This window comes from Alligator mississippiensis, chromosome 5, assembly GCF_030867095.1.
Source record: "Alligator mississippiensis isolate rAllMis1 chromosome 5, rAllMis1, whole genome shotgun sequence".
Lineage (NCBI taxonomy): Eukaryota > Metazoa > Chordata > Crocodylia > Alligatoridae > Alligator > Alligator mississippiensis.
The window spans coordinates 154,482,153-154,504,135 of NC_081828.1; the positions used below are offsets into that span (position 1 = coordinate 154,482,153).

At 42.7% G+C, this 21,983-nt stretch overlaps 1 protein-coding gene across 1 annotated transcript in view; it reads left to right on the plus strand.

The window, feature by feature from the left end:
• CPVL (carboxypeptidase vitellogenic like) overlaps window positions 1-21,983 on the plus strand; it is a 114,361-nt gene that overhangs the window by 18,289 nt on the left and 74,089 nt on the right. Inside the window, 4 exon segments of the mRNA XM_059729359.1 lie at window positions 2,853-2,958; window positions 13,456-13,578; window positions 13,887-14,018; window positions 20,989-21,087. Of these exon segments, the coding sequence (XP_059585342.1) occupies window positions 2,853-2,958; window positions 13,456-13,578; window positions 13,887-14,018; window positions 20,989-21,087 (460 nt within the window).

Here is a 21,983-nt window from a genome sequence, read left to right on the forward strand (position 1 = left end):
CTTCCAAATCAATTTGGAGAGATTTGGCACCGATTCAGCCATAAACTAAATAGGCAGCAATGCTCAATCAAGCTGGACACAGCTGCCTCTAGCTGGTAAGTCTGTTGTGGAGTGGGGAGGGAAGGGACATGGAGGGGGCAGATCAGTGCCCCCACAGCAAGGGAGGGATTGGGGCTGGGACAAGTTGTCCAGCCAGGGTGGGGGCGGGGGAGGTGTGGGACTTGGGAAGCGGGGATCCCACCACTGTGTGCATCCAGTCTGGGAGCTGCTCTTCCAGGGGCTCCTCCAGCGGCTCTCGCCACCAGTCCAGGAGGGCATGGGAGTGGGCATGTGCCCCTGGATCTGCGCAGGTTGAACTGGGCTGCGTTCTGGGAGGCTAGACCCAGCCACCTGCCCCCGAGCTGCACTCCACAGGGTGGGTAAAGCTAGGGCTGCACTCCGGGCAGCTATCCCCAGCCGCAGCCTGAAGCGCAGCCCTGGCTCCACCCACCTCACAGAGTGCAGTGGAGCAGGGGCTATGGGGGGGGGCTACAGACACCCAAAAATTTCCCATAGCCCCTGCCACTAGCCTCGCCCCGATCCAGGTGCATGCACCTGCCCCCATGCTCTGCCACTGCTTGCCCAGCTGGGGTGAGCGGAGTGCATGCTGTCCCGGACCTCCATGCTCTCCTGGACCGGTGGCAAGAGCCATTGGAGGAGCCACCAGAAGAGCAGCTCCCGGACCAGTGGTGCACAGTGCCAGAAGCCCCCCGCCCTAAATCCCGTGTCCCCCATGCCCCAGCTGGGCAGCTTGTCCCAGCCCCCGCCCCAATCCCTCTCTTGCTGGGGGGTATTGATCTGCCCCCCAGCCACGCCTCTTCCCTCCCCCCTCTGCCCACTACAGTAGACTTACCAGCTGGAGGCAGCTGTGTCCAGTGTGGTAAAGGACTGCTGCCTGTTTAGTCTATGGTCAAATCTCTAAATTGACACCGAATCTCCAGATCAAAATCGGCTGAATTGAATTGGGACAGTGATTTGAATCATCGAATTAAATCACTGTCCCTCTAAATCAGCCAAATCTGAATCCAAAGCAAATACTTGCTGCCTTGCACAGGCCTACTGGCTAGCACTCTGGGGGGAGAGACCCCCAGGGGTCAGCCAGGTACCCTGCATGCTGCAGGGAGAGACCTGACTGTAGTGACAAAGGACCCAGCATGCAGCGAGGGACCCAATGCATAAAGAGGCTCTTGGCAGCAATAAGGAGGGATCCAGCATGCAGTGAGACTCCTAGCAGTGGCAGAAAGGGATCCAGTACATGGCAAGGCACACAGCATGCAGTGGCAAGGGACCTGGCAGCAGCGAGAAGTAACCTAAAATGAGAATGCTGATGAGGGATCCAGAACGTTACAAGTCAGAAACAGTGATGAGGGACCCAGGATCAGAATGCAGTGTGCTAGATCCCTCATTGGCCAGGCTTCAGTCAGCAGTTGTGAAGGAACCAGCATATGACGAGACACCTGACAGCAGTGAAGCAAGTGGCAGCAAGGAACTTGGTGGAGGCACAGATGGCAGGCAGGAGCACCCGGTAGCAGGGAAAGCAGATAATTACAGGTCCTGATCACCACTAACTGGCCAAAATTTAAAACCAGAGAAACTCATGGCAAAATCTGTGGGGTAAGTGGTGGCAGGGAAACCCCCATGTAAAAAAAAAAAAAAAAAAAAAGAGGAAGTATCTGTACAAATGTAAAGATAACAAAAGGAATGGAGGTGCAGCTATGATACACACTTTAAAATGAAGTTTATAAATTATGCTGAAAAAAAAATAATTATGAGGCAGGAAGGAAGTATAATGTTACTGAAACAGATGTGTATTGATGGAGACAATTACAAGGAAAACTCAAGAATGCTAAGTTCACATGGAAAACATTTGGGAGTCCAAAACAAGGTCACTTTTCTGAAATTGATAAGCAAGTTCTCATGTACGTTCAAGAAAAGAAAGGATGGGAATGCCAGTTACCCATGAAGTGCTTCGACTGAAGGCATTAGAAATAATGAAGGAACTGAACATTCCCCTTCAAAAATTCAAAGCAAGTAGTGGGTGCTATATCTAAATGATGTGACATAGTGGCTTTGCCCTGAGAATAAGAACATCACTTGGACAAAAGTTACCATCAGACTGCAGTGAAAAACTTGTTGAATTCCAGCAGTACATTATTTGGCTATGCAAAACTCATGATTACCTGCTGGGCCAGATAGGTAATGCTGCTGAGACTCCACTCTATTTTGATGTGCCAAGCAATGTTATCATCCATAAGAAAGGCACAAAATACATAATTATGAGAAATACAGGAAATGAAAAGTCGTGAATTACAGTGATGTTAGCAGTATTGGCAGATGGGAGAAAATTGCCACCCTAAGTGATTTTTAAATACAAAACTCTGCCACAATAAAAGTTACCACCAGGATTAGTGGTTAGATGCCAGGAACAAGGGTGAATGCCAAATGAACTGATGAATGACTGGTTAGATGTTGTGTAGAAATGGAGACCTGGGGCATTGCTAAAGAAAAGAGGAATGTTAATGTTAGATTGATTCAGAGGGCATTTAGGATCAGATGTGAAAGCAAAAATTTGGTCAACGAATCATGATCTTGTAGTCATACCTGCTGGTATGACATTTCAGTTCCAAGTACCGGATGTCATAGTGAATAAGTCCTTTAAAGACCATTTACAACATCAGTACTTAGAATGGCTTTTAGCAGGGACCCTTGCACATACACCTGGTGGGAAGATTAAGAAGCCAACCATAGCACTGGTTTACCATATCAATTCCAACTCTTTGGGGATCTTCTAAATCCATTATTAAAGGCTTCAGGAACTGCTGTTTATCCAGTGCCATGGATGGAACTGAAGATGATGTTTTGTGGGAAGATGAGGGAGAAGATGAGAACAGTGAAGAGTGTGACTGTGAGGATGCATGTGTAAGTGACCAGTCCTAAGTTGTAGGGTCTAAGAAAGGAGTTGCACTCATTAGGTTCTAGAGAGGACCTAATATGGATGAAATTAAGTTAATGTTTGAATTGAATTGAAGCTAATGTCGAATTTATGGCTTACTGATTGTGCTATAGTTTTTGTCAGTAGGGCTGTTTATAAAAAATAATACCAAATTTAAAATGTTTCCGTGTGTGGAATCTAATTGAGGGGGGTCACCATAAATTCAGGGTTGTCTTACATTTCAGTAAATACAATAGTATATCATTAATAATTCTAATGTATGTACCAGAAAATAATCCCACTGACTCATCCTTAATATGGCTAGGCTCTGTAGAATTTAGTAGAGGTAACTTTGTCATTTTAATCAGTGAAATGTGCATGATGAATGCTTAGCCTGAATGCTTTTGCACTTCACTCTGACACAATTATGTGCCAAAAGAAGGCATGTCTATACTGCAGAACTACTGTGGGGCAGCAGCACCCTTAAACATGCAGCACTACTGGATGACTGTTGCATAGGTGGTGGAAGGGATGGGCTAACCAAACTCAGCCCCTGGAAATGCAGGGCAGCAGGTAGGGCTGTAGGGCAGCTTGGCTGCAGGCTGCTGCAGCAGGAGGGGAGGAGAGGGTACACTGAGATACCCTGCACACTTGCAGCCAGTGCAGCCACAGACAGGTAAGTTTTTTTCAATCTTTTTTTATGACTGCCTGAGCTTGGGGAGGAGGAGGAGGAGCAGATCCAGACCTCCACAGTGCAGGAGAGAGTGGGGTAGGAGCAGGGAGAATCATTCACCCCTGCCCTGCTCCCTCCTGCACTGTGGGGATTGTTCCATGACCTGACCTAGCCAGGGCTCCATTCACAGTGAATGGGGCCCTGGCCAGGCTGGGTCGTGGGACAATCAGAGACCGGCAGCTCATGCAGAGCTAGCACAGTGCTGGGAAGCCAAGGGGGAGGGGCACGTGCCCCCCCCAATCTTTGCACAGGGCAAGGGCGAGCCACAGCTGTAAGATGGGCTAATCCTCTGCTCCCTGCCCCTGTGTCTTGCTGCTGCTGCTGCTTTGAAAGTGGCGTTTTGCAGTGTCACATGCCTCGCTGCCTGGGCCACCCAGGCAGGACACACCAGGTGGCCACATTCACTGTGAATGAGGCCCTGGCCAGGCCAGGTTGTGGGACAATCAGAGCCCAGCGGCTTGTCCAGGGGCGTGGCACAGGGGAGCCAAGGAGGGGAACTTCCAGTTTGCAGGGCCCGTCAGTGCCAGGCAATGACCCTGGGTGCGGGGGAAGGGGCAGCCACATGGAAGCAGCAGGCCCCAGCCCTTCTGCTCCACTCCCTCCTGATCCCAGCCCCATTTTCCCCCCTAGCCCTTTCTCCTTCCCCTGCAGACTTTCCTGTGGGGAGGGGGGGCATGTGCACACGCTCTCAGCCCACCCAAATTTTCTTTTCTCGCTCTGCCTATGCTCTGTTGAATAGCCTTCCTGCAGCACCAAATGAATATGGTTGCACCCCTTCTAAGTCAGGAAGTAGCCTGTGTAGATCAGCATGATATGTAAAGAAAGTACCACTGCCTAGTGTGGTAAATTTTCAGCAGTGCCAGATTGAGGCTTAAACTACTTAAACTACAGTTTAGGGCCTCACAATATCAGGGGTCTCTAAATAAGAAAATAACCAACTGACTCAATATCAAGTTTTATAATAGTCAGTTGGTAAATAAAAGAGATAAAGGAGATATGGGAAAATGACTCTTTAAATGTGGACATTTTTCGTTCTAATGACAAAAATATACATACATTGGATTATTTTTATTGTATGGGTCCTCTTAAACTGGACATAGTTTAGGACCTTAGCATGTCATAATCCAGCACTGGTTTTCAGTGTAGACATGTCCCAATTTGTCCAAAGCACACCTAGAGGACCAGATGGTTAGAGGACCAGATGGCACCCTTTTTCCTGTGGTATTTCAAAAGGAGACAAAAAAAATGATCAACTGCAGGTTTCATTGCTGTTGAGCTCAAATAGCTCCATCAAATAGCTGTTGAGCTCCATTAGTCTGTTATGGACAGTTTTGTAAGGGCACAAAATGTGTGTGCTTTTTGAAAGGTCAGATCTGTGCATATTAGATATGGTACTGGGGAAGTTGCCAGGAGAGCTCCCATTGTGACTGAGTTTATCTGCCCTTAAGCTATTTTAAATAAACTTTATTTTTGTCTTTACCATGGTCTAAATTATGGCTAGTTTAGCTTAGAAGAGAATGGTGTGCATGTAACAGAGGTTTTTTTGGTAGTTGGGGGTATATTTGCTGTTACCCATTTAAATTAAAATTATGTTGCTTTTCAATTTTTTCTGAATTTTCTGTATCATCCATGAAAATACATGTACCAGAACTTTAATGAGTGTGTGCTTCTAAGCTGCCTTAATAAGTATGAGTAAATCTATTTTTTACTGATTTTTTTTTCTATTTCTATGCCTTCAGAACACCAGCTAGCTTTAATATCGCTAAAGTAGCTGTCTAAATTGAATTAAAAAAATCTACTTAGAAAAAGATCAATATGCATTTAATAACATTCAGTAATTGTTACTTTTATGTATGCCTGCAATTACTGTCTCCTCATGACTGAGACTTTTGGAAGTATTATATAGGGTATTTGAAAATATGGAATACAATGAAATGCCTACTGGAGAACAGAAGAACACATGTATAAAATTTAAATTTACTAAGAACTGACAGGCAGGTGACCTGTTGCAAGAAAAAGGGGCAGGAGAGGCAATAATGTGGTTGTGAAATATTTATTATAGTGGAAAAAAGGTCCAAACCTTTTATTTGTAAAACCCTGAAACCTGATGCATGCCCCTAGTGTCAAGAGCCAAACACAAATGAATCAGGGTATCCTTTAGTGAAAGGGGAAGATAAAACTGTAAGCAAATACAAAGCATAGCTCATCTGTGCCAGTTCCTAGATTGGAGGAGTCAACTAGTCAACCTTGTTTCCTTACCCTGGTAATTTTAGCCCAAGCCATTTTCTGGCAGAGCCTTCCTGATTCTTGCTGCCAGATCCAATGCCCAGCTTTTTACAACACATCTTTGTTTGACATGTTGATAGACACTCAGTTTGCTTATTCTCTTTACTCTGTAAGCCCCTACAATTTAGAATAAGGAAGTGGTCTGCCATGCCGATTTGTTCACATTACAGAACCCATGTGATGTTAAACTGAAAAGTACTGTAAGAAAACTATGAAGGCCTCACTTAAAAATAGAAGAAAATTGCCTTCAGGTGCAGTCCAAGCTGCTTATACTCTTCAAAACTGTAATTAAAATACAGTGATCCAATGGCAGAAGAAACTTTCAGAAGCCAGTAAGCAGGTATTCTCCCCTGTCTGACTTAATGGGCACTCTGCTTGGGAACAAAGTTCAGATATGCCTCAGTACCTGGGGAATCCCTTGAACCAGTACATTTTTCTTGTAGTTTTTGTTCTTCTGCAGTACATACTCTACCATTCTGTTAACTTCATGTTTAGATACAATTACTGGTGGCTATTCAATGGGTTGATTAGGCTTCTGTTCAGTTTTGACATTGGTAATGGTGGACATGGAGTACAGCAGGGGTCAGCAACTTTTTAAGGCCATGAGCTGGATTGATTCAATCAGAAGAAGGCAGGTGCTAGGACCTAGCCATCACCACTCCTTTTCCTAGTGGCAGCCCACCACCATGGCTTCTCCTCACAGCTGCACAGGGAGACTACCCACAGTTGGTGCTTCCCCCAAGTGGCAAGTGAAAGCACCTGCTGCCAAAACTCCCTGCTGCTGAATGCCACCAAAGCCCCATGACTGCAGGATGGATCAAATGGCTCCAGGGGCAAGATCTGGCCCATGGGATGTAATTTGCTGATTTCTGGAGTATGGAGATGGAATTGTAGTTCAGTGGTTTGTGACCATCTACTAGATATTTGGATTGAAATGTATTATTTGTCTGGTTTTCAGAAACTTTCAAACTTGTGTTCTGGACTTTAGAAGTGTTTGCTACCAATCTATTAACTGATAACTGGCTGAGTCACTGATGTTCCCATTAACCTTGAGAGGAGTTGCAGGTGTTCAGTTCCTCTGGAAATGATACTAGTCTATTATTTTTCTCCCAGTTATGGGTTTTTAGGTGCTTGTAATTATCTCAGCACTTCCCTGGCACAGGAAGATCCAATAGATTTTGAGTGTTCTCTTTTTCTCTCTTTCCTGGTTAAAGAAGCTCTGTGGTATACCCACACTTTACATTTTTGAAAATTTCAGTCTTGTTACTTATAGTCCAGTTACATGCCTAAGGGCTGTGGACTAGCCTTTGTGAAATGAGCAATTTGCCTCTGTCCTTCTTATTAGTTAGACATCACAAAAGGACAAGCACAGTTTGCACTCCTTCTGACAGCTTTGACTAGAATTAAAAAATCTAGATGGACAGCTAATGAAAGCCAACACCTCTTGCCCTTGACATTCCTAGATTAGAGCTGAGCCAAGGTAATGTGGAGTCCTGTGCTTCTATTGCCTCTGCAGTTCTTGTGAACAGAATACACACACCTGTCTTCCATGCTGTGATGCTGACATTTTTATCAACAACTGCTCAGTTCACTTCTAATATTGTATTGTTCCTCTATATCGATTGACCTTGGCCTTTGTTCTCTTTAGTCATGAAGCCTGAGGCATGTAGGGAGTATCTGAAACTACTTAGGAACTCTGAATTTTTTCAACAGTTTAATTTTTTATTCAGCCACTTAAAGACCTAACTTTTGAAATAAATAAAATTGGATAGCTGTCTACTCATCAGCCTATGACAAATTGCTGTGTTCTGTTAAATTTGGTTGCACTTGTCAAGATTTGTTAACTATTAGTAAGCTCTGAATTTAAAATTCTGTGCCAAGCTAGCTTTTAATCTCAAAACTACACAATTATTTTTTATATTATGAATGATCTCTCTGCATTAGATATGAAATAGATTTAAACTGAGTGCAGAAAGTGTGTTGGTGGTAGATTAGTCTTTTTTGACACAAAATGCTTGGGCCAGTTTTTCAGACTGCCGAGGATAACCTTACCTATCAAATTATTGTATACTTTATCATGCTTTGTTTACAACTTTATTTTTACACTGCTGTTCTTTAAAATCTACTTGTAAAACTGCTATATAAGCTACCAATAACTTCTAAATGTCCATTCCTGACATGTTATATTATATTAAAAATAAAAATGCTGAAGTTGCACTCTAATTTCACAAGAACCTGATAGAAGAGAGTACATTTATTACACTGTAATTAATCTTTCTTAAAAAAAAATAAAAAGGGAGAGTGACTTAATACTAACAGCTAGAGGAAATACTTACATAAAATGAAGATGCTTCCCTGTTGTTTTCCTGAGTGGGGTGGGAAAGGGATATAAGAAACTAAACCAAGTCAAATATTTTGCTCTAAAAAGAAAATCTTAAAGTGAACCACAGCCAGATGGAGGAGGAGCGTTCTGCTGCTTGCCTCTTGTCTACTTAAACTTACACAGGACTCATCTAGTTATTAGATGTTTCTGCAAACCTGTGAGCATGTTCTTAGTCACACACCTTTCTTACTGAAAAGGAAATGTTTAGAGAGATTCTGTGGGGGAAAACACTTAAATGAACACATATTTTCCTCCTACCTCTAAGATCTACTGATGAAAAGCACTCTGTAACAGCTAGGTGGTGTTTCCTGTATGTGTATTGTAAGCTCTTTAGGTAGAGACAGTTTTAATATGTGTATATCTGCCTAGGGATAGGACTACAAAATCTTTTGGTGCCTCATGGTATTGCTGTACTGACAGAAGTTGATTAATATACTATATATTTTATACAAATATAACATACATATACATGCACACACATACTACTGTTAATATCTATCTAGTTATCTAAAAGATATAGATATTCTTTGTCATGTCTCCAATCCAACCTTTCTATATGGTCTATTCCCAATATTCTACACAGGCCACTGCTTCTGGTATTGGTGCTGCCAGATTGTGGTGCTACAGGACATCTCAGTAGATGATCCATGATTTGCTTCTCCTGACAAACACACTAGTCGGTTGCATAGAGGCCCCATGATTTCATGAGAAAGTTGTGTGGATATATATGTATAATAGAAAATCCATTGGTTATTTTGTTCAGTGCTACTCTTCTTTGACTTGTATTGCTCATACAGATACACTGGCATATTGTACTGCACAATATTTACACTTCAACTTTAGCACAGCCCTGGGAAGTATTTATTAATTGACCAGCAGAGGGAGCATATACCATGGAGCTTTTCTGGACTAGGCACAATGGTGTCTTTTTGGAAGTAAGCAATATGGTATCTATTATATGTGGCTCGCTAAACTTTTCAGGTATGGGGCATATCACAGCACACAGCCTGGGCCAAAACTCGTGTGATGGTGTGGCTTATCCTTATGTTTATCATTTTCTCTGTCTAGAATGTAACTGTTTTTAATTGCAGCTTTTTTCTCTCTTCCTTTCCATATCTCTTCACTGTTTGTTTGGTCCTGAAGATCTAGTGTGAAATCCTGATATTTTGAAGTTAATGGCAAAACACCCATTTACTCAAGCAGATGCAGGCTTTCACCCTTGGCTTAAATGCAAAACTGTACCAATATGATTAAATCATTTTAAAATAACAATTTTACTTTGCAACTTTGTAAGTAGATCAGCATGTCTTTGTTATAGGGGCACTCTGAAGAGATATAATTTGATGAGTGTCTGCACTAGGATCTGCACTGGTTTAATTAAATCAGTTCAAGTTAAAGTGTAGAAAATCCCTTGGGGTGCCTTTTAAAGAACACCATTATGTAAATAGGGAATGCTGAGACAGACAGTTCTTTTTGTCTGGTAAATATAAATAGAAAGCACAGCCCCTAACTGTACCTAAGAACTGAGACACAGTAAATCATCTAGCAAGAGTAACTGCTAACATATGTGAAATACTGGTCAAAAGACATTGTTTTCATTATAGTTTTGTTCTCAGGAACCACTTTGTCTCTGAAGGGGCAGATTCCAGCTTCAGTTCTTAGTTGGAAAGCCATTTCTTTACTAATAATGTTTGGCAGGGGCACAATAAATCTGCAGTAGTTTTTGCAGAAAAAAGTAAAGGATACTGTGGATGAGACAGTATCTGGTATCCTCAGGAAAGCTACTTTCATCGTGCTTTGTACTTCTGGAAAACAGCCCAACCTGTTTTCACCAGATAGGTTCATGAATACAGCCTAAGCCACTGAAGACACTTAAAACAAGGGTACTTTTCATTTAAAAAAAAAATAAATATAATTTGCAGTCGCTCTTCTGCAGAAACTAAGATTCCACTTTCTCTCGCTGCCTATTATAGCCAGTATCTTTTTGGGATTTAAAATTAATTAATTTCCATTACTCAGGAGTAGACATTGTCTTCCCCTCCCAAGCACCCTTAAAACACTAAACAATAGTTTCTATCATAACTTCTATTTGTATTTATTATCCACAATGGATTATCTACACTATAAGCTACCTGAAACTATTACTGAAAAACATGCTTATAGAATTAAGTTTTACATAATCTTATTTTGGGTTCACGTGAGTAAGCAAACCTCTAACTTCCTTTCCTTCCTCACGTAACTTGGTGAAACTTACGTTTTTCTTTGCACTTCATAACAGCTGTGCTCTGTTCCTTCCCTGGTTAAATCATTGTGGTATAAAGTATATCCAGGTAATATTGGACAGGGAAATCTTTACTCAAGAAGAGGCCATAAAGCCTTCCTTAAATATTGCTAGATTCCATTTTAGCTTCTCCTTAGAAGCTTTTTCCACAGCTAAATTCCCCTGACAAAGAGAATATTTTATATGGAATTTGCATGCTTGATTCTGGGAGTTTGTAGGTTTTGACTCTTCAAGAGGAGGAAGTTATGAGACACTCTGTGTGTCTACATGTGTGCTTTAATGTTCAGTAGCCTATTGTATTGCTCATTAAAGCGTCATGCCAAAAAGTGCTAATACGCAGTAGAATTAGTCTACTGTGTATTAAATGTCACTAAAAAGGCATTCGTTTTTGCTACTGCACGTTGGGGCAGCTTAATGAGCTTTTATGTAGTACCTCATATTAGAGGTACTAAACTTAATCCTTAGTAGCAAAAGTGCATTAATGAATGTGTAGATGCACCCACAGAAACCTAGGAATGGGATGTTTGCATTGGCCTGAAGAGGCAGAATCCTTTGTTGTAGAGGCTAGAGCTTTCATTGTTTCTAATTTCTGGTCCAGGTACAGTGAACTGTAGTTTGCTCTCAGACCATTGTCAGAAAGATGGGGTAAATTTTCCTAGCAAGCTGAAGGCAGAAAGTGTTTTTGTCACTTGTTCTAATGGTTGTCTAAGCTTAATGATGAGTATCACACGATTTAGAGTCTCCATACTAATTTGAAAAGTAGATATAGAAAACTGGGAGAAGGTAAGGGGGAGGACAGGGACAAGATTGGTTAATATACCAGATAATTTTTCTGAAGCCTCTCCTTCTCCCTCTCCCTCCTTTCTTTCTGGGCATCAGTTCATTCTTGCGAGGGTTAGTCTGAGCTAGCTTCTTTTTGTTCAGCTCTTGGTTTCCTGAAAGTATTGTGACTTTGAGTTGCTGGATGGAAAAAGAAAGTTTATAACAGAACATGGGTGACTGGTGCCACCTCAGTCAGGAGGGGCATGTGCCCCCCCCCCCCCCCCAGTGATCAGTCAGTGACTGGGAGAAGGGTCCCCACATGGCCAATCTCACCGACTGGGGGAGGGGGTCCCCCCTACAACTAATTGTGCTGAGCAGGAAGCAGCCACGGTGCTCCTGGAAGTGGCTGTGGTGCTTCCCACTCCCTGGCTGGTGCTCACATGGGGGAGCACCAGTGCTCCTGCCTGCCCCCCCTGCCTGTCGCCTAAGCAGGGAGCATGGCCTGTCTGGGGGTGCACCAGCACTCTCAGGGGATGCATGTGCACCCCTGTGCACCCCCTATGCGTCACCACTGTAATAGAGACAAATCTCATTACAGTAAAATCTCTGCCATCCAGCATGAGTGGGGAATGGGGGGTGCTGGGTATCTAAAAATCCCAGTTACCTGAGGCTGGTGGTTTCTGGTTGGATGTGGAGTGGGGGAGAAGTGGGGGTGGTGGCGGCCTCTTCCAGAGCAGCAGGTGGCAGCGGCCACACGCAAAGCAGCTGCAGCACAAGGTGGTAGGTGGCAGTGGCGGTGGCCATGTGTGAACTTCCCTCCTCCCCTTCCCTAACCCCGGCCAGCCGGAAATTCTGGTTAAGAGTTTTCCAGTTACTCAAATGCTGGATAACAGGCATTTTACTGTATATTGTTTTCTGTCTGCCTGAATTTAACTATGAATGAGCCTGTTGGCAAAGCTTTCCTGCCACGGTAAATGTTGGAGGAGGGACTTGCCCATGTAAGCCTCCAAAATGACATGCACTCACAGTAGATTGTGCACAGACTGAGCTTGAGAGAGCTCCAAAAGCTTGGCTCGTCCCTCAGTGGGGCTTGATTTAATACCATGGGTTTTCTTTACCTTGCTCCAGAGAGGAGGAGTAAGTCTCCCAAATGTCACCTGTTTATGCCACCAAATGAGACCTCTTTCATAGTAAACTGATAATCCATGCTGCTGTGGATGCAATCATTTTGGTATAAAATGCTTTAGCCAGCGTAGTTTATACGGGTTAACATTTAGTTATACTCTTATAATGGGACTTTCACTAGGTTCATTACCTACATACAGAGTGAGTTTGTTTGTTTTTAAAACCACTCTGCCTATGTGATGCAGCTATGTCTGTAAAACTTTTAAGGATAGACTGGACTTTACCTGAGCATGATATTTAAATAAATGTCAACACTGTCATTACTGGCCTTCTGAGTTAACATCTCCCTGATTATAGAGGGAGCAGGGCTCATCATTTAGTGCTGCTCTGTGCATCTGCTACTCTAATCAAATTGTTGAGGTTTTCTTTGCAGCCATAAGAGCTAGGACCATATTTACAAAAACTTGAGACTCTTGAGGACATCATGCAAGTTTAAGAGAGGTTCTGGTGCACTTTATCACTGTGTACCTGGCTAGTCCAACCTCAGGAAAAACCTGACAGGTGGTTGATATTAAATCATTAACCAGGAATGAAGTTAGGGTTGGATTTCTACAGGATGGGGATGTTCAATTTCTATGATAATTAAAGGGAAATGCTTATTCCCGCCAATCTTGGTGACTCTTACTATGTCACTTTTAATATTTTAAAGTGCTTTGATAATGTATTTACTTAAAGGTTTTGTTCTTCAGGAATTGGTTAGCTGCATAATTTTCAGTGGTAGAAAATAAAAGCTGGAAAGTTGCAGTAATTACATTAAAGCAAAATATTGCTTATCTGATGCAGAAATCCTCAAGGTGTAATACACGGTAAATCAATGTAATTTCAAATTATGCTTACCATTTCATTCTCTCTAGATTTATGCAGGGAAATATGTGCCTGCTATTGGGTACTATATTCATACCCACAATCCCACAGCCAAGGTTAAGATCAACTTCAAGGGAGTTGCAATTGGAGATGGTTTCTGTGACCCTGAAATGGTAGGTTCTTTACATATTTTTTCTGTTGTCTTCATACTTAATTAAGTGAAGTGCTCTTCTCAGATTACAGTCCTATCTTGATAAAAGGTGGTATTTTCCTTCAATGACTTCCTAATGGCTTTAAACCTTTAATTTTTGCCAAATGTTTCCAAACATCAAGTTACTAGATCATTTATTTTTTAAAAGAAAAAGGGTTTTGCTCAGTTGAGTTCAGTGACTGATTTAAAATTTAAAAAAAAGGTTATCTTGGAAAAGTAAAATATACTTTCCCCACATGTCAGCTTCATTCTTGTGTGCCTGTTTGGCAGATGTTGGGTGGCTATGCACAATTCCTGTACCAAATTGGCTTGGTGGATGAGAAGCAGAGAGACTATGTCCAGCAGCAAGCCGATCTGGGAGTAATCTATATCCAGCAGAAGAAATGGACTGAAGCCTTTGAAGTACGTATCAGAGGCCCGCACATTGGCCTTTAGCAATTAAAACCATCTGTACTGAGTGAGGGGTCAGAAAGAAGCATAATGAAGGTCAGAAGTTTGCTGGAGAAGGTGCCCATTATAATGTGGCAGAGGGGGAGAAGGAGAAAGGAACCAAAGAAAAGAAAAGAACTGTCCATAGAATTTGTTTTGGCCTCATTTCAAACAGAGTGCCTTTAGAATATGTTTATACAGTCCTGTCTTTCATGAACTGTTTTAGTTTCTTTAACTAAATGCTTGTATGCCCTGAAGGTTTAACTTATCCCATGGAAATCAGAAGAAATGCAGTCTAGGGAGCTGATGCATATACTTGAGTACACACTTTAAAAACCTTTATATAAAAGTAAAGAGTGGCTGCATTTCAAACATACTCAGTTGATTAGTATCTGCAATAAAATATTACTCTTTCTGATAGATATCCATGTTGCAGCATCCAGCAAGGCTATGCAACACACACATTTTCTGTGCAGAAAGTAATACACTTCCAGTAATTTATAATCTATTGTACATTTATAATTTCAACATTGTATCATTGCTACATAGCTTTTCTTTGCTACAACTTAACCATCATCATGGGAGAATATACACCATAGTTTATGTGGGGCTATTAGCTTTCCTGCTTCATTGGGCAGTTTTAATATGCAGATAGCATTTTCTACAAAATGTTTGCCAAGTAGGATTAAAATTGGAGGATGATTTCAATATTAGGGGAAAGCTGAGCTTTATGGAAGAGTCCCTAGGGGATAGGGAATGGGGTTGGTTGATAGAGCATTACTCTCTTTGGGGCTGGTATTTGTTAGTCTGGTACCACTGGGAGTCTGAAATTAATTCAGTGTTGTGATAAGATGAATGTGACCCTGTGACTAGGGCTGTTACTATATGAGTACAAAGTACAGATTTGCCAATATAGCTGTCCACACTAGAAGCACTTTAACTGCATAACATACTTTCTATTCCAATACCAGTAAAGAACTCCTAGCACAGTCAGAACCTTAGTCTCTCTGTTCCTTATTTTCCCCATATGTAGGCACCTACCTAAATCATGGTGGAAGTTTGTGATGCAATGGTACCTTTAATCTTGGTCTTGTTGCTGCACGTGCCCCCTGCCACTGAGTGGCCAAGTAATGAATGCTGTGGTTTTTGTCTCTCAACTACTCAGCAGCAGGGGGGGGGGCAAAAAAAGCAAGATTAAAGGTGCCACTGCGCCGTGAACTTCCACCACGATTTAGGTAGGTCCCTACCTATATGTTGAATAGGGTTAAGAACACTGACTTATTTCATGGAGGTATTAGGAAGATAAATACATTAAAGATTGTAAGGTATATAGATTCATAGATGTTAGGGTCGGAAGGGACCTCAATAGATCATCGAGTCCGACCCCATGCATAGGCAGGAAAGAGTGCTGGGTTTAGATGACCCCAGCTAGATGCTTATCTAACCTCCTCTTGAAGGCCCCCAGGGTAGGGGAGAGCACCACCTCCCTTGGGAGCCCATTCCAGACTTTGGCCACTCGAACTGTGAAGAAGTTCTTCCTAATGTCTAGTCTAAATCTGCTCTCTGCTAGGTTGTGGCCATTATTTCTTGTAACCCCTGGGGGTGCCTTGGTGAATAAAACCTCACCAATTCCCTTCTGTGCCCCCGTGATGAACTTATAGGCGGCCACAAGGTCGCCTCTCAACCTTCTTTTGCAGAGGCTGAAGAGGTCCAGGTGCCCTAGTCTCTCCTCATAGGGCTTGGCCTGCAAGCCCTTAACCATACAAGCGGCCCTTCTCTGGACCCTGTCCAGGTTATCTACATCCCTCTTGAAGTGCGGTGCCCAAAATTGCACGCAGTATTCCAACTGCAGTCTGACCAGCACCCGATAGAGGGGAAGTATCACCTCCTTGGATCTGTTCGCCATGCATCTGCTGATGCACGATAAAGTGCCATTAGCTTTTCTGATGACTTCGTCACACTGATGACTCATGTTCATCTTGGAGTCCACTAGGACTCCAATATTCCTTTCTGCTTCAGTGCCTCCAAGCAGGTCATTTCCTAGGCAGTAGGTATGCTGGACATTTTTCCTCCCTAGGTGCAGCACTTTGCATTTCTCCTTGTTGAACTGCATTCTGTTGTTTTCTGCCCACTTGTCCAACCTATCCAGGTCTGCTTGTAGTTGTTCCCTGCCCCCCGGCATGTCCACTTCTCCCCATAGCTTTGTGTCATCTGCAAACTTGGACAGAGTACACTTCACTCCCTCGTCCAAGTTGCTGATGAAGACATTGAAGAGTATCGGTCCAAGGACCGAACCCTGCGGGACCCCACTGTCCACACCCTTCCAGGTCGATACCGACCCATCCAATACAACTCTCTGGGTGCGACCCTCTAGCCAATTCACCACCCACCGGACTGTGTAGTCATCCAAGCCACAGCCTCTTAACTTGTTCACCAGTATGGTGTGGGATACCGCATCGAAGGCCTTCCTGAAGTCTAAGTAAACGACGTCAACCCCTACTCCTGCGTCCAGGTGTTTTGTAACCTGGTCATAAAAAGAGACTAGATTAGTCAGGCATGATCTACCTGCTACGAACCCGTGCTGGTTTCACCTCAGCATAATTTTTCCTGCCGGGCTCTCACAAATGTGGGCCTTGATAATTTTTTCAAAGACTTTACCAAGGATAGAGGTGAGACTGACTGGCCTATAGTTGCCTGGGTCCTCCTTCCTCCCCTTCTTGGAAATGGGGACCAGATATATTGAGGGTCCAGAGGAGGGCTACTCATAGAGTTAAAGGCCTGCAAGTAAGGCCCTATGAGGAGAGATCGAGGGACCTGGATCTCTTCAGCCTCCAAGAGAAGGCTGAGAGGTGATCTTGTGGTAGTCTACAAATTCATTGGGGCCAGGGGTGGAGGCAGCAAGGAATAGGAGATACTCTGTTTACCAGGCCACCCCTTGGGGTAGCTAGAAATAACGGCCACAAACTGACAGAGAGCAGATTTAGATTGGACATCAGGAAGAACTTCTTTATGGTAAGGTTACCAGAATCTGGAATGGGCTTCCAAGGGAGGTGGACCTCCCTACTGTGGAGGTATTTAAGAGGAGACTGGACAAGCACCTGTCTGGGGTCATCTGACCCCAGTGTTCTTTCCTGCCCAGGGCAGGGGGTCAGACTCAATGATCTCCCAAGGTGCCTTCCGACCCTAAAAAATCTAAGCAATCTATACTGTAGTAATTGGGGAGTGTGTTTGGGGCAGGGAGGGGAAAGGGATGGTAAGTTCTTAAGGGAGTTAAGCACATAAAATCTGTATTTAAGCATATAAGTGCCCTGGCATTGTCAAAGGTGATGAACACTTGTAGTTTCTATTTACTTTGATAGGAAGGGTTGCTATATGCTTCTGAAACAAGGTCACTTCTATTTAAATATTAAGTAACCTTAGGTACCTAATTGGGTATTTACTAGAGGTTTACATTTTTACCCTCCTTTGTTTGGAAGATGCCAATTCCAGACTTGTCATTAAAGGAAGTTTCCTGTACTGCTATGCAGAATCTTTCATAATTGACTAGCTTTACTTAATATATGTAACAGATCATGAAAGAAGATCAGTTTAAGGCATTGATTCTCAACCAGGGTGCTTTGAGCTCCTTTTAAAGCTGCTGTGCCATATTAACATTGTTAGGCATGCAAACAACTAAATGTTTCATAAGATACACTCAGAGACTTAAAATAGGAATGCATAGGGTCAACAACACTTTGGATGGAACAATCGTTCTGAGTATTTTGCAACAGAAGAACTCTATTATTTTTCTGTAGTCTAAAACCAATGAAATCAGTTTTTGAAATGAGATGCTTCTAAGTTCAGAAAAGTAATGAGGGGTACCTTAAGTCTAAAAACACTGAGAACCACTGGTTGAAGGGAAATGTGCACAGTGTAATCTTATTGTGCCTGCTTTTGCTGTCAACATCCCTGAAAATGTACCCAATGTAAAACTGTTCAGTCCTCACAAAGAGATAGTATTTGAATAACATGAGGAGACCTGGAGGATAAGGTTTCCTCAGAACCTGGAGGCCTGGACATACCCTTCAACCCAATCAGCTAGTATCTTAGCAGGGGTTAGTTCAAGGGTAAAATCATGGTCCCATTGAAGTCAATGGGTGTTCTGCCACTGATTTTCACGGGGCCAGGATTATATTGCCTGGCTATGAAGACTGGGTCATGTGAGGTCCTTAATGCCAATTAGGATCAAGATCCAGAAGCATTTTATACTAATGCCTAAATGCAGATGAAATAAATATGTTGACACTAGCAGGGTGTCAAGTAAATAAATAAATGTTTGAAGATAACTTTTGTAACCCTGTAAAATGTCATTGGGCCATGAAGCTGATTTATACAAGCTGAGTATCTGGTTCATAAATCTGTCTCCATGGAAATAAAGTAATGGAAGATTTTTGGCTTCTCTATCCTTCTATGTTCTACCTGCTGAATTTGTACAAGAAGATGCTATAATCACGTTAGGAGTAGCAATATCTGTTTGTTTATAGCAGAAATTGATAGTCATTAATATATTCTTATTAATATATTTTTGAGCCTATTGCCACCTAAAGTGACCTAGTTTATCATCTTAGTATGGGTGAGTGACACAGATTGTAAATCAGTTCTGAACCTGTCTTTATGACTGCCAAAAAAAATAATCAACTTGGATTTTTAAAAATTAGTCAGCATTAAAACTGGCTGGGGGAGCCAAAATGAAGATATGAACAATTTCATAACAGATTTAACGCGTCTAACAGATCTATGGTATATTTCTCTTTACTAAGCTTCCTGACCGAAAATATAAACATTACATGACAAAAACAGTAAACTTCAAAGAACATATTTCATATCATTTCATAAGTCAAGTTCAAAGTTGAAAATCATTCTGCTTCTGCAGTAAAGTCTTAGGTAGGTCAAAAAATTCAGAAATTACTGGTGAACTACTCTGTAATAAAATTAATTACATTAGAATGACTTTGAATGAGAAGCTTCTAATGATTGACCATTATAGGATACAGCTGAGCTAACATGAGGATACCAATGTAGCTTTTAAAATATAGTCCAAGAGACTCTGGTTTTTGCCATGTTAGTACCATGTCTAGCACAATGAGGTGCTAGTCCATGGCTAGTTCTCCTGGGAGTAAAATAATAAATAATTATTTTCTGTTGAAGTGGAGCCAGAGCTCTTTATCCTTATGGTTCTTTACAGTCTCTATGAACCTTTTCAATAACTTTTTGTATTGATATTTCCATTGCTGAGTTAGGTGGTAAAATGTATGGTTTGAGAAAGGTATCTATTTTTAATTGGTTTCAGTTTCAGCAGACTTTGATTTCACAGACTAAGTGCACTGTAGAGGCACCTAAAGTAGCTCAACTATAGGAACTGTATAGCCAAAGCAGGATTGTGAACTAATTTACCCTTCTGAGATAGAATGCATTAGCCCAGCATTCAGCAACATCAGTGGCAATGCGTAGGGGTTGCACGTGCATCCCCTGAGAGTGCTGGCGCACCCCGTCAGCCAGTGTTCCCAGGCAGAGGGGCAGGTGAGAGCGCTGGTGCCCCCCTGAGAGCACCGGACGGAGAGTGGGGGCTCTCCCGGAAGTGCCAGCAGTGCACTGCTGCTACTTGCAGGTCAGTGTGATTGGCTGCGGGGGGGACTCCCCTCATTTGGTATGATCAGCTGCAGGGGACCCCTCCCCCTCAGTCAGTGGGATTGTCTGTGGGACTGGCCACTGAGGGGGCAAATGGCCCCCCTGACTCAGGAGGTACCAGTCACCCATGAGCAACATTTTTCTGGTGGTGGGCTAGAATAATCCAGCTCAGGTTTGAGATGGGCTGGTGCTAGGACCCAGCCACCACTTATACCGCTGCTGCTTCTCTCTGCTGTTTTTCCTCACTACTTGGCTGTGGCACAGTGTGGGTGAAGTGTCCTACTACTGAACACCACCAAAGCCCCCTGGTTCTGAGTCAGATCCAATGGCTCTGTGGATCATAGGTTGATGACCTCTCCGTTAGCCCACAAAGTTCTCCGTGTTCTGGTATGCAGAAAGCAGGCTCAGGTATTTCTTTACTGCATTGCAATGTGCAGGTGTAGACATACCTGAAAATCCTTCCCCATTAAACTACTACCTCAGGAAAAGTAATAGACCAGATTTTAAAGGCATTTTGAAATGAACGGGATTTCATTTAAATGCTTTTTAAAAACCTGTTAGTGACTAGAAGGGTTTTGCTGTATTTATGCTAAAGGGCATCACACTCAATCTGTGGAACCATGGTGGGAGGCAAATTTCAAATCAGAAAGCTGGTTTAAGAACATCCTGACTTCAGGCATACAAATCAAGGACTGTTGATTTGTGGGTTCTAACTGACAGAGGTGGTCAAGGAGTAATTAGCTTTATATTACAAAGAAAAAGCTTTGAACTGTATGCAGAGTCTGTCTGGAAGGCAGTGCAGTCTGCTGAGGACAAATAACTGACTTATTAAACCGCACTAAGAGATAGGGCAGAATATACTTATCCATACTGATTTCTGAATGGTCTCCAGGTGTAGCCCATACTCCAGTCTGAAAAGTACATACACAACAAGAATAAAAATGGATTAGTATTTATTGTAGCTAATCTTCGATTCCTCCTTACAGTACACATAAGCAAAAGGATAGAGTGTAAAGCTATTTAGTTTAATTTTATTTCATAATGAAGCATGAGAGAATACTTTTGGAAAACGATTAAAGAGAACTCTGTTCTCTTATTGTGGTTTTGGAATAAGAAATGTAAATGGATTTTATATTAATACATGGAACAAGAGATGCATTTAAACTTTTTAAAGAAAGTGGTATGAAAATCAAGCTTAAAGGACAATCAGTTTTTGTTTTCAGTTTTGTACTTTAAATGTATGTGTTAATCTTGCTTTCCATGTTTCTCCCTTCAGATATTTAATTTTCTAATTAATGGTGATGAAACAGGCATTCCATCCTACAGTCAGAATGTTACAGGTTGTAGTAACTTCTTTAACATGCTACAGTGCCAGGTAAACTTTCATTATAATTCTGAAAACAATATTAAAAAATGCAGTTTAATTTAAGCAGATGTCTGGATCTTTATGTCACGAGTAGGAAATTGCCTGAATGTAGGAAAGGTATAAAGCTTAAGTTTACCCAAGCAGTTAAGTACATGCTTAACTATGCCTATACACATTGGCAACACTTATGGAGTGCATGCAGGTGCACGTGCACCCCCTGAGACTGGCCGTGCACCCCCTGGAAATGCCAGTCATGAAACCGGAAGTGCCAACAGAAGTGCATTTCTGGTTTTGCCGCTGGTGGTTCTGGGCTCAGTGATCAGCCGCTGGGGGACCCCCATCAGCAATCTGGTTCCCCACAAGATTCAGGAGGAACCAGTCGCCCATGCCTATACATGTAGTACTATGGGGCACCTATACACTAGGCCTGTGTGAATAGGGAAGTATTCAGTTCAGATTTGGCTGATTCGGAGGACAATGATTCTATCCGGAGATTTGGATCACTGTCCTGAATTGATACGGCTGAATCAGCTTTGGAAAATTTGGCACTGATTTGGAGAGATTTGGTGATGTGGATTGGCCAGGGAGAGGCACGCAAAGCTGGGCAGCTGCAGTTCTCCCATGGCCCCTCTGGCTGTTCCTGCCTCTCCTTCGGTGGGGTAAGCCACTGGAGAAGCCCCCATGGCTGCCATGCCCAGTTCTATCCCCATCCCCCGTCCAGCCCCAGCCTAGTCCCAGCACTTAAAAAAAAAAAAAGAGCAAAAAAAAAAAGCCCTGCACTCACCAGATGCAGCAGTGGCAATTGGGGATTCTGGGCACTCATGGCAGAGCCCCCTCTGTGCAGCATGGGACAGTGGGAGGCAGCAGGGATCACCTCCCCCTGCCAGCAACCGTGTGGCAGCTGC